This window comes from Nicotiana sylvestris, chromosome 9, assembly GCF_000393655.2.
Source record: "Nicotiana sylvestris chromosome 9, ASM39365v2, whole genome shotgun sequence".
NCBI classification, from domain to species: domain Eukaryota; kingdom Viridiplantae; phylum Streptophyta; class Magnoliopsida; order Solanales; family Solanaceae; genus Nicotiana; species Nicotiana sylvestris.
In genome coordinates this window covers 57,653,713-57,673,202 of record NC_091065.1, presented here as the reverse complement: position 1 = coordinate 57,673,202, position 19,490 = coordinate 57,653,713, and the positions used below count along the sequence as shown (strand labels likewise).

General features: G+C 36.8%; 1 protein-coding gene and 1 long non-coding RNA gene across 2 annotated transcripts; both read right to left on the bottom strand.

Moving 5' to 3' along the window:
- Window positions 1-1,096: 1,096 nt before the first annotated feature.
- LOC138877620 (uncharacterized) lies at window positions 1,097-1,660 on the bottom strand. The gene has a single exon (XM_070157245.1). It carries the CDS (start codon window positions 1,658-1,660, stop codon window positions 1,097-1,099), a length of 564 nt encoding a protein of 187 aa, XP_070013346.1.
- A 2,149-nt stretch (window positions 1,661-3,809) lies between these two features.
- On the bottom strand, window positions 3,810-5,584 carry LOC104221516 (uncharacterized). Its single transcript, XR_709747.2, has 3 exons — window positions 5,384-5,584; window positions 5,025-5,168; window positions 3,810-4,157 (listed from the first exon to the last, which is right to left on the bottom strand). It is a non-coding gene; the product is annotated as an uncharacterized lncRNA (long non-coding RNA).
- Window positions 5,585-19,490: the final 13,906 nt, after the last annotated feature.

Below are 19,490 nucleotides of genomic sequence, written 5' to 3'. Positions count from 1 at the left end.
AATAGGACATTCAGTAATCTGTAGGGCTTCTTTACAGGCATTTTGTGTACTTCAGTGTTTAATGGGATAGGTGTGTGGTCAGAGCATCCAGACACTAGGTATATTGCTTCAACACTTGCATATGACCAAAACCATTCTGCATTCCCAAACGCTCAGTCTATATAACTGTATATACTATCTTCAGCCCCTCTCTTAATACTCCATGAGAATTGCATCCCTTTCTTGTTTATCATACCTACTCCAATGGCAGTTATGCATTTCTTGAAATCAACCACTTCATTTTGGTGAACTAGTACCCCATTTATTCTGTCCTCTACTGACAAGACACTATTAAAATCTCCTATGATCAGCCAAGGACCTTTATTTAATGCATTGATAATCCTCAATTGATCCCAAAGAGGTTTTCTATCAGCTATAGTATGTCATCCATACACAATAGTTAAATAACTCTGAAATTCAGAGTTTCTATCCTGTATATGGCAGTGGATAAATTGTGATGATAGCTGCAACACAACTAGATTTACTACTGATCCTTTCCAGCCAAATTCTACCATTAGGAGCCTCAGAATAGTTATCAAGAAATTTCCAATCTCTACCTATCTTCTTCTGTATACTCCTTGCTCTCCCTTGTTTAACTCTAGTCTCCAAACATCCAACCAAATCGATTTTATTAGTTATTAGGAAATCTTTAAACTCCCTCTGTGTAAAGGACTTGTTTAGTCCTCTAATATTCCATGTGCCGAAAATCATATTAGTGGAATGGTTGTTGGAGTAGGCCCTTTCGTAAGTCCATGTACCTGGTTGTGTTCATTGCCTCCATCTCTATCAGGAGGCTCACTTTCCTGAATCCTTAATGTTGCATATTTGTTTCTTCTTGTCAGCTCCTCATAGTCTATTATTGGTTGATCTTTTGTACCTAATTTACCATGATAAACCATAGCCTGTTTGCCTCTACCTCCAATCTATATTTGAATCTCCTGTGTCTCCTCTTATGAATTCTTCTTCTCATTTGTTTCCTTATCAACAATAATTGATTCATTTTCTTCATTTATAGCAGCCTTAGTCTTCCTCACCCATTTCTGCTTTCTACCCTTATTCATCTGCATTTGGCCCTCTTTTGGTGATTTTCCAGTTTACATTTCCCATTAGAATGACCAAATTGGTAGCACTCTTGACATAGTTTTGTCTTCCATTCATATTCCACAATTTGCACCCTTATCTTACCATCAGGATGCTCTATATTCAGTTCATCTGGTAATGACTGTGTTATATCCATTTCTATCAACACACGAGCATAGGAAATTCTTTTACACTGTGTCATTAGTCTGTCAGTGCAAATAGGTTTTCCCAAACAACTCGCAATTCTTCCCAGATTTTCCTCTGCCCAGCATTGTATAGGTAGACCTGGGAATGTGACCCACAGTGGCATCACACGCTTAGGCTCTTTATCAAACTCGAAATCTAGCTCCCAATTCTTCAACACCATTGGTCTATTGTTGAAAGTATATGGTCCTTTTGCCATAATCTGCATTTTGTCCTCAATTGACTCAAATTTAAAAATGAAATAACCATCATCATGTAATAATACCGTAGTAGTAACTGAATTCCATACCCCATAAGCAAACTTCAACATCTCCTTAAAGGCTGGATTTCCTCCCATGACGTATCCAATGAGTGATGATTCCCATTTTTGGCATTGCAACTCTATTTCTTTATGGTTCAGCTTCACAACTTTAACTTCATCCCTCACCTTTGGCGGATAGAAATTGAGTTGTATCCCTTGCTACACTGTTCAATTGCCTTTGATCACATCTGCCATAGTTCTCTTCTCTTCTCTTCTCCAGATCTAGTTGAATAGGTCAATTTCCCTGCTGCCATAGCCATAGTGTTCTCCGATAATTTTGTAATTTCAGTTTCCTTAGGCGGTGGGGCTTGTATGATTGTCGGTGCACTCCCCATCCCTGGAATCCATTGTAGCAATTGTACCGGAACTAGCTCTTGTATAATTCCTGATTCAGGTGTAACCATTCGATTAGAAGTTTCCTCACTACTGTCCTTCGTCTGCATTTGCTGGGAATTAGGTTTCCGATTAGTTTTCCGGCGAGTCATTGTTGTTGGCGCACATTAGCTATCCTTGCTAAACATGCAACTTTTTTTTTTTTGAATTATTAATTGTGATGATAAGTTAAAGTTTGACTTGGACTCCATAATGACTAGATATCAAAAACAAATATAGATGGACGACTCCACCGGTAAAGAAATTCGAGATCGAATAGAATAGGTTACATACTTGTGCAATTGCTAACTTCCCGAGAAAGTATTAATTGTTACTAATTGTAATCACAATTTAATATTTTTTTCTAGATGAAATAAAATAAAACTGTTACACTGCTTATTAATTGTCATAATTGTAATGACAATTTAATGTTTAGTTCTAAATTGGACTAGAAAAAAACAAATCTATACGGATTTAGTCAAGTCTCCAAATTTGAAATAAAATAAAGAAAATAAAAAAATAGTTAAATTTATTTGCAATTACAATTTTATCTAACATAAATAACACTTGTTGAGACTTGAGGGCAAAAAAGACAAATGATGTTTTGCTAAGGGCCTTCGTGCTTTTAATATAGTACTAGGGGTACGCGCTTTGCGCTTGTACTGTATACCAATAGATATATAATTTTTAAAAATTACGTAAATATTATTAACTAATATTTTAAAGTTATTTAATAAAAATTAAAAAAATAATTTATTTATTTTATCATTTATTATTTGTGATTTTATAATGTTATAGAAAAAATAGATATTTTTGAAATCCTTTCTTACTCGAGCAACAATTTTTTTCTTCGTCGATATTTCACATAATATTTAGTAATTAAAAAATAGTTAATTAAGTACATTCGTCTCTCTTTTAGTAGTAAGAATATATAGAATCCTCCTCTTAGAAGTATAAGTTTAAACATATTTCATATAGAAATTAGCGTATGCAAATATAAGCAAAAGAAAATGTAATTTTATTTCTCCCAAATAATATTTATGTTAAAGCCCTAGACTTTCCACATAATCCAAATAAGAAAGATTTAATAACCAAAATTTTAGTTGATTTTAATATACTAAATATTAGGAAAATAACTAAATTACCATTTTGTCTGATGTAAAATTATTTTTAAAGCGTAAAAAAAGCTAACGACTAAATATTTTTTTGTATACCAAATATTTTTTTTTATATTAGACCTCAAAACATTTCGACTAACCTTTTTATGGTAAAATCATAAAGATCAGATAGTATGATATCCACAAAGAAAAAAAAAAAATTCGAAAAGAAAAACTAAAAAGGAAAAGGGAAGGGCACGAGACGCCTCTATGCCAACTTTCCAGCCCATTATCCCTTCTCTAGCTAGCCGCCTCCTCTCGTTTTCAGTTTTGGAGGCAAAAGATGTCAAGTCTCAGTAGTGGAGGCTAAGACTGAGGAAGCCACCATATATGTCCGGTTCACGCACATAGTTCCTTACTTGTCTCTCTCTTTTTCAAATCCTTTGTCTTGTTGTACTCTTCTCTTTCTCCTTTTCTTCCTTTTTCTTGTCTCTTCTCCTCTTAATCTTTGCTATTAATTAATATGAAAAAATATATCGGGATTAAGTACCTACAGCGCGGGATTTCTAGCACCAAACGACCGAAGGCATTGTCACGACCCAATTTAGGATCATGACCGGTGCTTAGGAGCAAGTGCTTCCAAGTAAGGCTCATCGATAATTTACAGAAAATCGGACAGAATTTTCCCTATTTTAGGACTATCCAAAAAGCTTTCCTGTCTCATAAACAATTAACAACCAACCAATATTCACCTAAATCAACAACAATCTTTATGAACTAACGAACGAGTTTTCACCAACACTACCAACCTTATAAATAAGATAATACTAAGCCCATCTAAAAAAATACAGAAAGAAAGTGCAATACTAGTAACTAGTCCAATTTAACAAATGAATACTCGTGACACTAATAAAAACAACTATAGAGCGACTCTAAGAGTTCAAAAGAAAAGACAATAACAATAAATAAACTCTTCGCCCACGCGAACCAGTGCGGGGCTCACCAGGAACTATCAACTCGTGTACTCTAATTAACGAAATCCTCGCTCGCGTCAACTGCTTTCTCTGTATAAAAAAAAATAGCGGGGAATGAGTCGCTAGCTCAGTGAGAAATAACACTTAACCACAAATGTTTTTGATTGGGGACAAGTCAGAAATACATGCTTGTATAATAAAATTCAGAAATTATCACAAAAATAAAATGCCCTTTCAAAACGGTAAGAATAATCAGTCTCATCATGTGTTTCCTGTAACAGAATTCAATTTAACAATTTGGTAATAAACTCAGTAAGCACTATATCATATCAATTCTTTATGTCTCGGAGGTTTCCAAGAAAGGATCATGTAATCTGTATCACTGTGTGGACCCTTTTGTAAAAGGAGTCAAATATAACGGTAGGTTCCTACTCGAGAGAAAACTGTAAATGTATGCTAGTTCTACCTTCCCACTAGAGAGGGCTATAACCGTAATCGGTAATCTGTAACTATAAGGTGCACCAGGTCTAACGAACCCGCCATTGGCTACGGGATCCTTCAAAGTCTCCTCCCATTAATACTCTTTCTTGTAAATAGTAAATACTCGTATAAAAGCATTTTCAAAATAATAAAGGGCATTCCTTATCAAATCTTGTAATTTTATTTCGGTAACAGTCATCATGTCTCAAGTAACAGTAAAACATGTCTAGTAATAGTGAGAATAATTCAAATAACTGTAACATCTCAAGTAACGGTAAAACATATCTAGTAACGGTGAAAATATTTAGATTATTCGGTAAACATCTCAAGTAAACTGTTCGATATCATATCAAGTAAAGGACTTGTCCCACATGCAATTTTAAAGCATCGGTAATACGTTTATTTTCAACATCATATATAAACCATGCAAGTTATCAAAACACAAATTGTGATAAAATTACTACTCACAGTACTCACTTCGAAATACCAAGCGTGCCAACTCGTGCAGTCCATACGACTTCCTCGATCAATCTATATTATCACAAACACGAGTCTAAGTGTCAACTTCGCGAAGTACCAAATTCCTCGTGGTTCCATTCGTAATAAGCTTAGTTAGGCTACCTGTGAAATTATCAAATACTTCTTTGTAATTCTTTCTTCCTAGTTCATGAAACGTTCATCAATTAATCATTTTTATGATAATAAAATAATTCATGTTTAATGATATTCATTATAATTAAATACCAACATTAATCCTAGTATCACAATTTGACTCAAGTCAATGATTATCTATATAATATTACTAGTTATAAGTAAAATTAAGAATACAATGTTACCTCTTTCTTTTATTCACTGTGTGAATTTTGTTTCTGCGTATACCTACACTGAATCAAGATGAAATTCCTCTTCTTGTTCCCTTGTAAAACTTTATGCCAGAAGACTTCATTCCCTCTTTAATTTCCTTGTAATGCTTTCTGCATATGATGGTAAATATTTCTTTTGCAGAGGCTTCGTGGCTCCTTCTAGGTTTTCGTTGTTTCAGATTCTTTATATTTGGAGTAAAGTTCTCCACTACCCTAGTTCATGTTTTTATCCGTACTGATGATCATTATTAGTTTTATGAAATGACCAATATGTCCTCATTTAAATGACCAATATGTCCTCATGTTTCTTGTCTTCTCCTCTTAATCTTTGCTACTCCCTCCGTTCTAATTTATGTGAACCTGTTTGACTGGGTACGGAGTTTAAGTAAAAAATGAAGACTTTTGGAATTTGTGGTCCTGAACAAGTCCAAATGGGGCCCAGAGTATTTGTGTGGTTATAAAAGCTTCTCATTAAGGGTAAAGTTGTAACTTAGCTAAATTGTTACCAAATTTAAAAAGGGTTCATTCTTTTTGGAACAGACCAAAAAGGAAATAGGTTCACATAAACTGGAACAGAGGGAGTATTAATTAATATGGAAAAAGAAATCGTGATTAAGTACCTACAGCGCGGGATTTCTAGCACCAAACGACCGAAGGCATATTGTTTAATTGAGAAGTATATGTGCTTCTATATAATAGAACTTAAGATTAAAACTTTTTCTTATTTTCTACAGCTTTTTTCATATAAGTTGGTCATAAATTGGTGACTTTGGCATAGGTTATCTATAATATAGGAGTCGTAGTTATTATTTTTACTAGTCTTTATAGTCATGTGTTGTACACATATCAAGTAATGTTGGATTTGAAATAAAATACCATATGTAGTGTTGGATTGGGGTTTTAAATTCTTTTGAATCGTAATACGTTGTTAGTATCGGATGCCAAACTCAAAATATTTTAAGGAAAACAAAATTAGTTTGACTTGTGTTTTTCCTTGGAATTGAAAACAAAAACTAATAGTAGTTTTTCTAAAATTCGGTAAACTAGATTATTAAGTTAATAAAATTAAGATAGTTGGAATATAGACAATGAAAATTAAACATTCTTTTTCCCAAGATATACTAATTTTGAATGATTGAATGCCCCCAAAAAAAAAAAAAAAAACCGAAGATGCACTTTTTAGGCAAAACCGCTCGTGGGAATACCTCTCTCACTTTCTCTTCTTCCTCAAAATGATTTTGATGCCTTCATCCGCTACCATATATCTTTCTTTAAGTATCTGCTAAAACTCGCAAAATCACATGTACTATCAACCTAGCAATCTGTATAGGATAAAATTAGCAGATGATGGTGAATGTTCGTCAAGTGAACACATGGCAGTAAAGACCGTAGCGGATCCACTCTTTAAGGTGGGGGTGATATGACACCCCTATGTTGGTAAAATTATTATATATTTATGTAGAAATTTTTTTAAATTAGGTTAAATATTTGATCCCGCCACCCCCATTGCAGACTAAACAAATGTGCCATGGCTAGTAGACCTTTTTAAAAGCTTTAATTTCTTGTGTGCAAAATTCAAGTTCAAATTTATCTTGAACCTTATCTCACTTTCCCTTTTCGTTGTGCTTTTTATTTCCTTTGTCCCAGTTATTTTTCTTTTTGGCTGCCTCCTAATTTCCTATTTTTCGTTCATTATTTTTTATAGTTTTCCCTGTATTCTATTATTTTATCTGTGATCTTTAACAAGAACACTCAAAAAAGAACCTCCAAAATTTAAAATTTCATAAAATAAGCATCTCTCTTAATCTCAAATCATTTAAGTTTTTCCTTTCAAAATCAAAAACTTGGGTCTTGATAGGAATTTTGGATTGAGATCAAATTTAATTTTTATATTTTTAATTATAACATAAAAAATCATGTTATTCTATAATTGTTAAATACAACTTAAATCTCTTTACTATTAAATTATGACGACTATGTTGCAAGGATTGCCTAGAAAAATATGAGATTTATCATTTTAAATTTTGGGATCTTGTAGTTTAGCTTATTCTGCATTTATTGGAGATATATATTTTTTATTTTTCTTATTCTGATTGGTGAAATTCTCTTTTGAAGATGCTATTTTACTTGTGCAAATTTATTTTTAGCACATTTAAAAGATGTAGTTCCCAAGTGAAAATATTAATTGTACTTGAATTGTTAATAGTAAAGGTGTGATTCTTTTTTTAAAATGCTAACTACATTTGCTTCTTGACGTTTGAGATGTAATTTTCATATAACAACAAAATAGCTAGTGAAATCTCATAAGTAGAGTAGGAGATAGAGATGTAATTTTCATATTTTCAAATAAAAAAATGCCTATTAAATTACCCAAATAAACCAAAAAATGAGCCGAACAAGCTCTATATTAATTATTACAAAGTGTACATTAAAAAGAATTATGGTGGCACCTGCCACCTTCAAATCCTAGATCCGCCTCTGAGTAAAGACACGTAGGAAATGAGTCAACAAATAACTGATACCGTATCTATGCATGTGGCCGATGTCGTATGAGTCCCGATGTCATCAAGACCGAAAGAAGAATTTGAAAGCAAGATACCGGTTGAATAATGCAACATTAAAGGAGTAGCCATTATAGAGAATCTTAGTATTTACACTCAAAAGTTATGCGACTATCAAGATGGGTCTTTATTCACTTTAAAAAGGAGCTTGATTTTGGGATCTTATCTCCCCTAACTTATCTATAAATAGATAAAATTGTATTCATGACAGGACACGAAATACTAGTACGAAAAAAGGTTAATATTACTTTATGTAAACATCATTTTGTTAAGCTCTTTGTTCTTGATATTATTCGAAGAAGTTCAATTCAAGGCTCGTAATTTTTTCAATTATTCTTAATTTATTTACTTTTGATCTTTATTACATTATATATGTGGATCAATTTAATTCACGTATCTATAAACCATGTTACAAATTCAATTGTACCGTTTTACTGCTAAACAGTTTGGTGCCCACTGTGGGGCATATACATTATGGTCACTTTGATCCATTCATATTTTACTAATGTATTTTGACGCTTTTCTTTAGTAATGCAAAAACAGATATGGCACCTAATGATTTCAATAACTCACTCAATATTGGGACAAGTAATAAGCACGAGGATAATTCTGTGGTGAAGCTCAACATAATGATTCGATCAATGAAACTCACATTGATGGAAATGAGACGACTCCAGTCCGGGAAGAACACAATACTCGGTGTGCAAGGATTCTTACCCTTAATGATATGCATGATAAACCAGTTGTCGAGACGGTGAAAGTTTTGAGAGCATAGCAAAGGAAAATCATGAATCATCTCTCAAGATAGGACTAGATAATGACTGAACTCCAGCAAGCGCTATCGGTTACCTCAAATAATTCTAATGGAAGAGTTCGAGCCCCTCCCAGTGTACCTGCAAATTAGACAACACAAATAATTGGTAACATCTTTTCAAGGGACAGGTTCAGATCTAATGATAATCATGCAGGTGGTGCAGGCAGTGGATCGAGAATGATAACAACACAGATGATCCTCTTAAAACCGAGCTCATGAGGTCCATGGGGTAAATGAATGGCCGGATGGATCAATACGCTAAAGAGTTCCACGCTCGGATGGGTCAGATTCTTGGAGCACCTCCGACATTGAAGGTTCTAGATTCAAAGAAGTATACTCAATTACCGTTCACACTAAGTGCGGCCCCGGAGTTAATTCCACAGAGGTTCAAGATGTCGGATATTCTAAAATACGATGGAACTTCGGATCCACAGGAACAGATCATAACCTACATTATGGCTGTAAAGAAAAATATTTTGGCCCGCATAAGATCGAATATGTTTTGCTAAAAAAAATTGGCAGAACCCTAACAAAGGGAGCTCTAACTTGGTATTCACTCTTTCTAGAATATTAAATTGATTCTTTTGAAATGCTCGTATATTCTTTCATCAAAGCTCATACTGGATCAAGGAAAGTCCAAGCTAAGAATGATAGATATATTTAAAAGCTCTAGATGAGAATTGGAGTTGCTGTGAGAGTTTATGATCCGGAAAGAGAGGATGTTGTTTCTGGCAGGATCAAATGAATGGGTAGTAGAGGCTTTCACCAAAAGCCTCAATCCTTTAAGCTCCGATGCCTCGAGGAAGTTGAAAGAGAGCGAATTAGAATTTCAGGCAACCTCATGGGTTGATGTCCATAATCGTTATGAATTAAAGATTAGGATCAAAGATGATCAATTGAGTTCTTCGATATCATCAAAAGGTCGTAATCGCGATCCGAATCAAGAAAAGTTAAAAAATGATTTTGATGCAGACTAGATCCTCCAAGAATCATTTCCAACCTTATTTGCCAAACAAAAGGTCTGATGGGCGTGGAGCTAAGAGTTTTCAGTTGTCAGAAAGGTTTAGACTGGGCAGAAGGACTGATCGTGGTCGGAATAACATGGCTTTGCTGGATAAAGAGTTCTCAAGATTTCAACATTCAGGATATACTCGGTTGTTGGATTATAATTTCAATATCAATTTGGTAGAGTTGGTTTTAACTATGAGAAACATCAAGGAAGCAAGGTTCCTAAAGCCAATTTGATCAGACCCCATTAAAAGAGATCTTAATCCCTGGTGCGAGTTCCATGGTACACATGGTCATAGGAATGGGAAATGCCGACACTTTCGTGATGAGGTAGCGATGTTGTTAAAAAACGATCACCTTAAAGAATTCTGAGTGACCGGGCTAAAAATAACCACAGGGTCTCCCCGCCTAACAATTAACATGGTTCTTTGTGAGGTTTAAGTAAATGGGGTGATATTTTTTGTAGCTAAAAAGATAAAGATATTAGTCACTCATGTTAAGAGAATCCAAGAAGCATCAGAAGATGATGAAATCACCTTCATGGAGGAAGATGGGACAACCTTATTTTACTATAGATTGATGCTTTGGTAATATCTCTAAATGTTTTAAATTTTAGAATCAAACGTGTGTTGGTTGATCTAGGAAGTTCAGCTAATATCATCTAACTGAGTGTTTGGGAACAAGCAAAGCTGATCAGAAACATAGTTCCGATGATAAATCTTTTGGCCGGGTTCAACTTAACAAGAGCAACGACCCGAGGAGAGATCGTGTTGCCTATCTATGTCAAGGGGTGATGGAATTCACATTTTTCGAAGTTGTGATGGAGATATGGGCTACAATGTGATTCTTGGTAAGCTATGGATCAACAAAATTAATGCTGTGCCATCAACTTATCATCAATTGTTGAAGATCCCTACACTAGATGAGATCAAGCAAATTAGGGGGTGATCAACCTAATGCAAGGGAAATGAATGCAGTCACCTTATCTAGCAACAAAGTAGAGAAAATTGGAAAATAGCAACCATAGGAACCAATGTCAACTTCCGTTCTAGTACCGGTAGAGGATGATGGAAAGGAAGAAACATGGGTTATTTATTAGATGACAGATCGTTCCAGGTACCGGAAGAAGCTTTGTTTTTATTGATTTTCATGTTCTTTGGCTAGTTTTGGATCGTCCATCATTAGTTTGGAACTTGTAAAATTTCGATCCTGTAAACCGAAAGATAAAAAAACTAAAACTGAAAATATATTAAAAAACTTTTTTTTATGCGGGGTGAGGGGGTGCAAAAAATAGAAATTTAAAAATTACAAAAAAAGTAAAAAAATAACTTTTTTTGTGGGGGGAGGGGGAGGGGGAGTGGGGTTTGGCGGGAGGGGGGAGGGGAGGGGAGGTGTTCGTGCAGAAAGCGAAAAAACAAAAATTTGAAAATTACAAAAAAAAATAGTAAATTTTCTTTTTGTGCGGGGTGGGGGTGGGGGTGGGGGGAGGGGGTGGGGGGTAGCAGGATGGGTGGTGACGAAAAAAAAACTGATTTTTTTTAAAAAAAAAACCAAACATGGGAAAATTAAAAAATATTTTACGAAAAATGTTTTCCTTCATACCAAACACAGCCTTAGAGTTGAGTTACCTCATATGCTTTGGTCCGCAACACATGGAGTCTTCTTCCTCGTTATTTGTTATATTCTGTCTACTTCTCATTATAGACAATAGTTGTAGTAGTATTGTATATTCTAATAGATGCTAGTGCACTTGTGACACAGAATTTTGGGTATTTTAGACCACTGTTCATGGTTGAAGTGTTGTTATGACATTCAGTTGTATATTTTGTCCGTGCTTCGTATTTGGAAAAAGGTGTTAGTGTTTTACTATGATTTTTAAATCGAATTCTGCTTATTTATTTTGTCACTTATTTTAGAAAGTGCTATGGAATATTGATTGTCGTGTTCATTTATTGTTTGCTTGCCTGACGACAGCGTTGGACACCATCACATCCAATAGTAGGAATTGAATTATGATAGCTTGGTATTAGAGCACTAGGTTCACATAGGTTTCACAAGTCCTGAGTAGTCCTAGTAAAGTCTTGCTGATCGATATAGAGATGTCTATACTTATCTTCAAGAGGCTATAAGGCGTTAGGAAACTTCTCTTTATTAATTTTCCTATCGTGTTGTTGGTGTTGTTCTAAGTCTAAATCTTTTTCTTATTCTTTCACCGATAGTGAGAACACAAACAACGACACCAACTGATAGCGGAGGGGCTGTGCCACTGGCCAATAGAGTTAGAGGTTGAGGGATGGCCAACGCTCCTTTCACTAGGCGGGGGCGTCCCAGAGTAATTCCAAAGGAACAACCAATGGATCCAATAAAGGATCCTATTTTTGAGGGGAAAGGTGAAATACCTGTAATTGAGCAGGCTCGGGAAGATTTCACGACCACACCAGGCTTCCAGGAGGTCGGGAGTCATATATTGAGATTTATGGACTTCATGACCCATGTCGAACTAGTTCCAGTGGACCTGACCATATCTCAGGCCGAAGGAGATTCAAGAGCCCTACCACTCATACACCAACACATGATGCTACTATTTTTTAGGCCCTAGAGGTATTACCTGCAAGCGATGTTCAGCCAATTGCAATGGCTGGAGTAGAGACTAGACCATCCGCGACTGTCTATGAGCAAAAGTGGATGGACATATTTACTAGGCTTCATCCTCCTCACTTTGACGGTGAGCTCCCAGAGGACCTGTAGGATTTTATTAAGCTTTGTAGGGACATGCTACATAATTGGGACTAATGTAGTCCAATGGGATGGACTTAACCACTTTATAACTGAGAGGGACACCCCATAAATGGTGGCAGTATTATATTTTGGGTGGAGCAGTAGGTTCACCTCCCTTGACTTGGAATCAGATTACGCACATCTTCCTGGAGAAGTATATTCCATCCACCCGGACGGATAAGTTACACAGCTAGTTTGAGCAGCTCCAGTAGAGCTAGATGTCTTTGACCGATATGCATCTATATTACTTCCCATGGAGGCAAAGAGGGTGCAGAGGTTCATTTCGGGCTTGCACTATGGGATTCAGGTTATTATTGTTGAGTGGAAAAGTTGTGGGCTTCTTTCCACCAGGTTGTGGAGATAGTTCAGATGATCGAGTGGGATCGTAGCCTGAGTAGAGAGGCCAAGACAAGGGACAAGCAACATCGATATTCTGGATGGTCCAACGGTGCCCCATATGGGGGAAAATGTCAGTTGGGGAGGGTCCATCATAGCACGCCAATGTATTAAGCACCACAACCTAATCTGGGTGGTCTAGTGTAGCCATACTTTAATGCCATTCTAGAGAGTACCTATTATGCATCGGCTATTCAGGGTTCCTCCGGTAGATATTCAGACCATCAAGCCCAGATCCAGAGTCAGCAGTTTCCCACAACTAGGGGTTGTTTCGAGTGCGGGGAGATTTGTCACGTGAAGGAATTTTGTCCCAAACTTTGGGGCAAGGTAGTGCAGCAGGGCCATCAACCCATGATTATAGCACCAGCTGCTGCACTGCCCATCCGATCGGCCAGAGGTAGAGGGCAGGTGGGTAGAGGTTGCATAGAGGTAGAGGCTAGTATGGTAGTACTCCGATCAGATTTTGTGCCTTCCCAGCTAGGCCAAAGGTAGTAGCCTCCGATTCTGTGATCATATGTATTATTTTTGTTTGGCATAGAGATGCACCGGTATTATTTGATCTGGGGTATAGCTATTACTATATGTCTTCTCATTTTGCTCCTTATCTGGATGTATCTCGTGAGTCTTTGGGTGTTTTTGTGTACGTGTCTATGCCTATGGGTGATTTATTATTGTGCATCAAGTTTACCAGTCATGTGTGGTAACTTTTCGTGGGTGTTAGACTAGAGCGTATCTTCTATTGCTCGATACGATTAACTTCAAGGTTATACTTGGCATGTATTGGTTGTCTCCGCATCATGCTATTCTTGATTTTCATGCGAAAATTGTTACATTGGCAATGCTAGAATTGCATAGGCTAGAGTGGAGAGGTTCATCAAGTAGTGCTATCGGGACTTTATTTAAGATATTTTTATGGAGACTCCCATGATAGATTTAGTGCCTTTGGTAAGGGAGTTTTCTGATGTATTTCCTACTAACTTACTAGGTATACCACCAAATCGTGATATTGACTTCGACATTGATTTGGTGTGAGACACCCGACCTATCTCTATTCCGCCATATCGTACGGCTCCTATAGAGTTGAGAGAGCTAAAGGAGAAGCTTTTGGAGTTTCTCAAGAAATGATTCTTCAGGCTGAGAGTGCCACCTTATGATGCACTAATGTTATTTGTGAAGACGAAAGATGGGAGTATGTGGATATGCATTTATTGACGCTAGATGAATAAGGTCACTATTAAGAACAAGTATCTGTTGATGCGCATTGATGAATTATTTGAGTAGCTTCATGGTGCTAAAGTGTTCTCAAAGATTGACTTGAGATCGGGATACATCAGTTGAGGATTCGTGCTTCGGATGTTCCAAAGATGGCTTTTTGGACTACATATTGGCACTACAAGTTTCTAGTGATATTGGCTTTACTAATGCCTCGAAGATATTTATGAGTTTGATGAATCGAGTGTTCAGTTCATATTTTGACTCCTTTGCGATTGTATTTATTGGTGACATATTGATCTACTCATGTAGCATGGAGGAGCACGAGCAACACTTGAGGGTAGTGTTTCGAACATTGAGGGATCAGAAACTATACTCTAAGTTTTGTTAGTGCAAGTTCTGGTTAGCTTTTGTGGCATTCTTGGGGCATGTTGTATCAGGTAAGGGTATTAAGGTGGATCCTAGGTAGATCGAGGTGGTTCAGAGTTGGCCTCGTCCTACCACCGCGACATAGATCAGGAGTTTCTTGGGGGTACATGGTTATTATCATCGGTTTGTGAAGGGCTTCTCGCCTATTGCAGCTCCTTTGACTAGATTAACACAGAAGGGTATTCAATTTAGGTGGTCCGATGGTTGCAAGGCGAGCTTTCAAAAGGTCACTGTATTGACTACAACATCGATATTGGTATTATTGACTTATGGTTCAGGGATGTACACTATGTATTGTGACGCTTCACGCATTAGGTTGTGTATTAATGTAGGAGGGGCGAGTGATTGCTTATGCTTCTCGTTAGTTGAAGCTCCATGAAAAAAATACCCTGAACACGATTTGAAGTTAGCTGCAATACGTCATGCTCTTAAGATTTTGTGGCATTATCTTCATGGGGTGTTGTGTGAGGTCTACACTGACCACCATAGTTTGAAGCATCTGTTTAAGCATAAGGACTTTAATCTTAGGCAGTATAGGTGGCTTGAGTTACTGAACGATTATGATATCACTATTCTTTATCATCTGGGCAAGGCGAATGTGGTCACATATGCTTTGAGTAGGAATCCTGAGAGTATGGGTAGCATGACATTCATTGACAAAGGAGAAGCCATTAGCTTTGGACATTCAGCCCTTAGCAAACTGACTTATGAGGTTAGATATCTTAGAGTCCAGTCGAGTTCTTGCATGTGGTGTGGCTCAGTCTTTTTCATTTGAGCAGATTATGGCTTGTCAGTATGTTGATCCGCACTTGCTGGTTCTTAGATAGACGGTGCTACGAGGTGGTTCCAAGGAGGTGACTATTGGTGATGATGGTGTTCTACAACTTAGGGTCTCTTATGTATTCCTAATGTTGATGGACTGAGAGAGTTGATCTTAGATGAGGCTTATAGTTCGTGCTATTCTACTCATCCAGGTGCCACGAAGATGTATTGTGACTTGAGGCAGTACTATTGGCGGCAGATGAAGAAGGACATAGTTTGATATGTATTGTGGTGATTGAATTGCCAATAGGTTAAGTATGAGCACCAATGGCGTGGTGGTTTACTTCAGCAGATGATTATATATGAGTGTAAATGAGCACGCATCACTATGGATTTTGTGGTTGGTGTTCCGTAGATATTGATCAAATTTAATGATGTTTGGGTCATTGTCGATAGACTTACCGAGTTTGCACACTTTATTCTAGTTATGACTATATTTACTTCGGAGAGGTTGGCCCATATTTACATTCAAGAGATCATCCGGTTGCATGGTGTGACTATTTTAATTATTTTAGATCGAGGCACCCAGTTCACTTTACATTTCTTGAGGAATTTAGGTACCCCGGTAGAGCTCATCATGGCCTTTTATCAGCAAACCGATGGGCAGTGGAAGCAGATATTTCAGATTCTAAAGGATATGCCCAGAGCATGAGTGATTGACTTCGGAGGGCAGCGGGACCGATTCATTCCATTGACCGAGTTTTCATATAATAATAGCTATCAATCCAGCATTGACATGGTTCCATTTGAGGCTTTTTATGGCTGACTATGTCATTCCCCCATTGGTTGGTTTGAGCCCAGTAAGGCTATGCTATATCGTATTGATTTGATAAAAGATGCCTTAGATAAAGTAAAACTAATACAGGATCGTCTCTCACAGCTTATTCCAGACAGCAGAGTTTCGCAGATCATGAAAGTGCGTGATTTGTCTTTTATGGTGGGCAAGAAAGTACTTTTGAAGGTCTCACCAATAAAGGGAATCATGAGATTCATGAGGAGAGGAAAATTGAGTCCGAGGTTCACCGGTCCATTCGAGGTTTTAGAGAGAGTTAGTGAGGCTACATATTGGATCGCTTTGACTCCTAGCCTATCGAGAGTTCATCTAGTGTTTCACGTGTCTATGCTCAGGAAGTACCATGTTGATAGGTCCCATGTGTTATATTATAGGACAATTTAGATGGACGAGGGCTTGAGTTACGTGGAGGATCCAGTTACCATTGTTAATAGACATGTTTGCAAGTTGAGGTATAAGGAGATTCCAGGCATAAAGGTTTAGTGGAAAGGTTAGCCAACTGACGGGGCAACTTAGGATACCAAGAAGAACATGTGTAGAAAATATCCACACTTATTTGGTATTCCAGGTATGATTCTAAACCCGTTCGAGGATGAATATATATTTAAGAAGTGGAGAATGTAGTGATCCGATTGGTCGTTTTGCTTTCTAGAATCTAGTTCTCCTATTTGAGACTTATTTTCCTTTTTTATGACTTGCGGGCGCAGTTGGTGTGGTTCTATAAGGGGTTGGTTTGAATTTGAAATACTTAGTTCCATAGTGGTGTCCTAGGTGGCCAAGTTTGAATTATTCAATATTTTGAGTAAATAATCTCAGAATCGAGATTTGAAGATTCTAATTGGCTTGTAAGGTGATTTGAGAGATGAATGTATGTTTAGGTCGAGTTTTGGGTGGTCTAAATGTAAGGCCCCGTAAAAGTTTTCCCAGGATTTATGGTTTTATTGTGCCAAGGTAAGCTTATGCGTTTTAAAGGTTGTAGAAGCTCGCCAGGGTACAAATTTTTGGTTTTTTTCAATGCATCGTGAAGTAAATAGAAGAATTTGCAGAAAATGATGATTTTGCGGTCAATTATGGGGCGGCTGACCGCAGAATCATCGCAGATGGAGTCAGAAGCAACTTAATATTTAGGGTCATTTCGTGGTGGATTATGCGAACCGCATAGTCATCCTGAGGACTGCGTATCCGTCACATAATAAGCATGGAAATTTTTGGAGGGAGACTTCAAAGTCAAATATGCTGCTGCAAAATTGTTCCATTGATCACTGATCCATCACGGACCTAACCAGACCCATCCCAGATTTTGGAGACCATTTCGCAGACCGCACATCCCTTCCGTGGTGCATTTTGTGACCGTACTTTTGACATCGGGGGTTATTTTTGGGATTTTTTTGATCCAATCCTATTTTAATAAAAAGACTTAATGAGTTATTTTTAGGGAGAATCTGATATTTTAGAGAGAGGGAGAAATCTAGAGAGATAGAGAGAGAGAGAAGGAGAGAGAGAGAGAGAAGCTCTAACACTTTTACACTTTCAATTCTTTCTCAAATCTTGGGGATTCAAGAGGAAAAACTCACTAGGTCTTCTACTAAAGAGGTAAAACATTATCCCAAACTCACATGCAATGTTCTATAACAATTTATGATCATGATTTTTATGTTGGGGCTTATGGTATTGTGATTGAAAGCCATGAGTCCTTACTTTCGAATTTGGGTATATGCGAAGGATGGGAGGTGTGATTCTTGAGTTGGGAGTTAGTCGTTTGGCATGCATGTATCGATGCAGGTGATATGGAGGTTGTTGAACTATTTTTGATTGATTATTTATTTGGGAATTGGTGTTGGGGTGAAGGAATTCCATTAGCGAATCTTGTAGATGATTATGTTTAAATTGAATTATATTAATGTTGATTGAATTGCTAAGAGTATTGGAACACTATAGTTATTCTAAGGAAATATCAATCGAGGTATGTTGGCTAAACCCCTTTGTGGAATTGGATTCCATGATCTCCTTATGAGTTCAAGGTATTGTTTGTCCAAGTTCCTATCCTTATTGTATTAAATTGTCATAAATGAGTGAATATATCAAGTGTTTATCTACCCAAGTCTTGTTTCAAGTGCTCTCATTATATTATTCTCTCTCTCCTGAGTTAATAATTCAAGTATAATTGATTTATCAGCCGCTTATGAACTCAATCCATGATTCCATTGAAATCACTATGCTCTCCTTTTGTAATTATTTCCAATGTGTTTTTATCTCTTACGTACTCATGAGTTAAAGCAATATTTTCCCTAATATTTTAAATGTCTTAAATGTTTTATGATAATTCATGGAAAGTAAAGGACCGAAAGTATAAAATATAAAATGCGGCCAACATGCCAAGAATGAAGATTATCATGTATGGCCAAGAGTGTCAAAGAAATTAAAGATTTTATGAAAGATTATGATATGGATATATTTCTTTTATACATAAATATTATTGGGAGTATCGTTAGATCACCGAGGAAGGGTGAGTTATAAATGCCCAAGCCCAAAACTACATGTGTCGGTGTATGAGTTGAATAAAGGACAAATCCCTGATTTGTATTATGATTGAGATTATTCCCCTTGATTGGGATGAGTTGATATCTAGAGAAGACCATGTTGACCCACATATTATTGTGGTAATATGGCCTAGCCGATCAGGTGGAGATCAGACACCATGCCGCACACATGATAGTTTCGTATTTCTATGTCAACCCACATACATTGGGGTTAGATGGTCTAGCCGATCGAGCTGAGATGGGACTCCATGCTACGTGCATGGTGGTTTGTCGGTAACTAATGATATCCCAACTAAAAATGTAAATGGTTATTTGAAAGTTGATTATATTTTAACTTGGCATTTAAATATTATTGATCTTCTTATTGCTTCCATGTTTCTCTCTTCTTGTGTCGGCATTCAATTTCATGTGAGTGTATTTGGCTTTACATACTAGTATATATGCTAACATCCCTTTTGCCGGGGACTGTGCATCTTTATTGGATGCAAGTAGTTCCTCAACATGCGGCATTGATCCTTGATAGTAGCATACCCTCCACTTAGTGGATTTTTGTGAGCCCTATTCAACACCAGGGCCCATATGTAGTATTGCTTTCCTGTACATTACTTTTGTGGTGTAACCGAGGCCTTGTCATTGGCACATCCATAATATTCTCATGTTTTACTTAAAGGTTCCGTAGACATACTGTGAGGGTGTTTTTGAATGGGGAATCAAATTAAAAATGTTG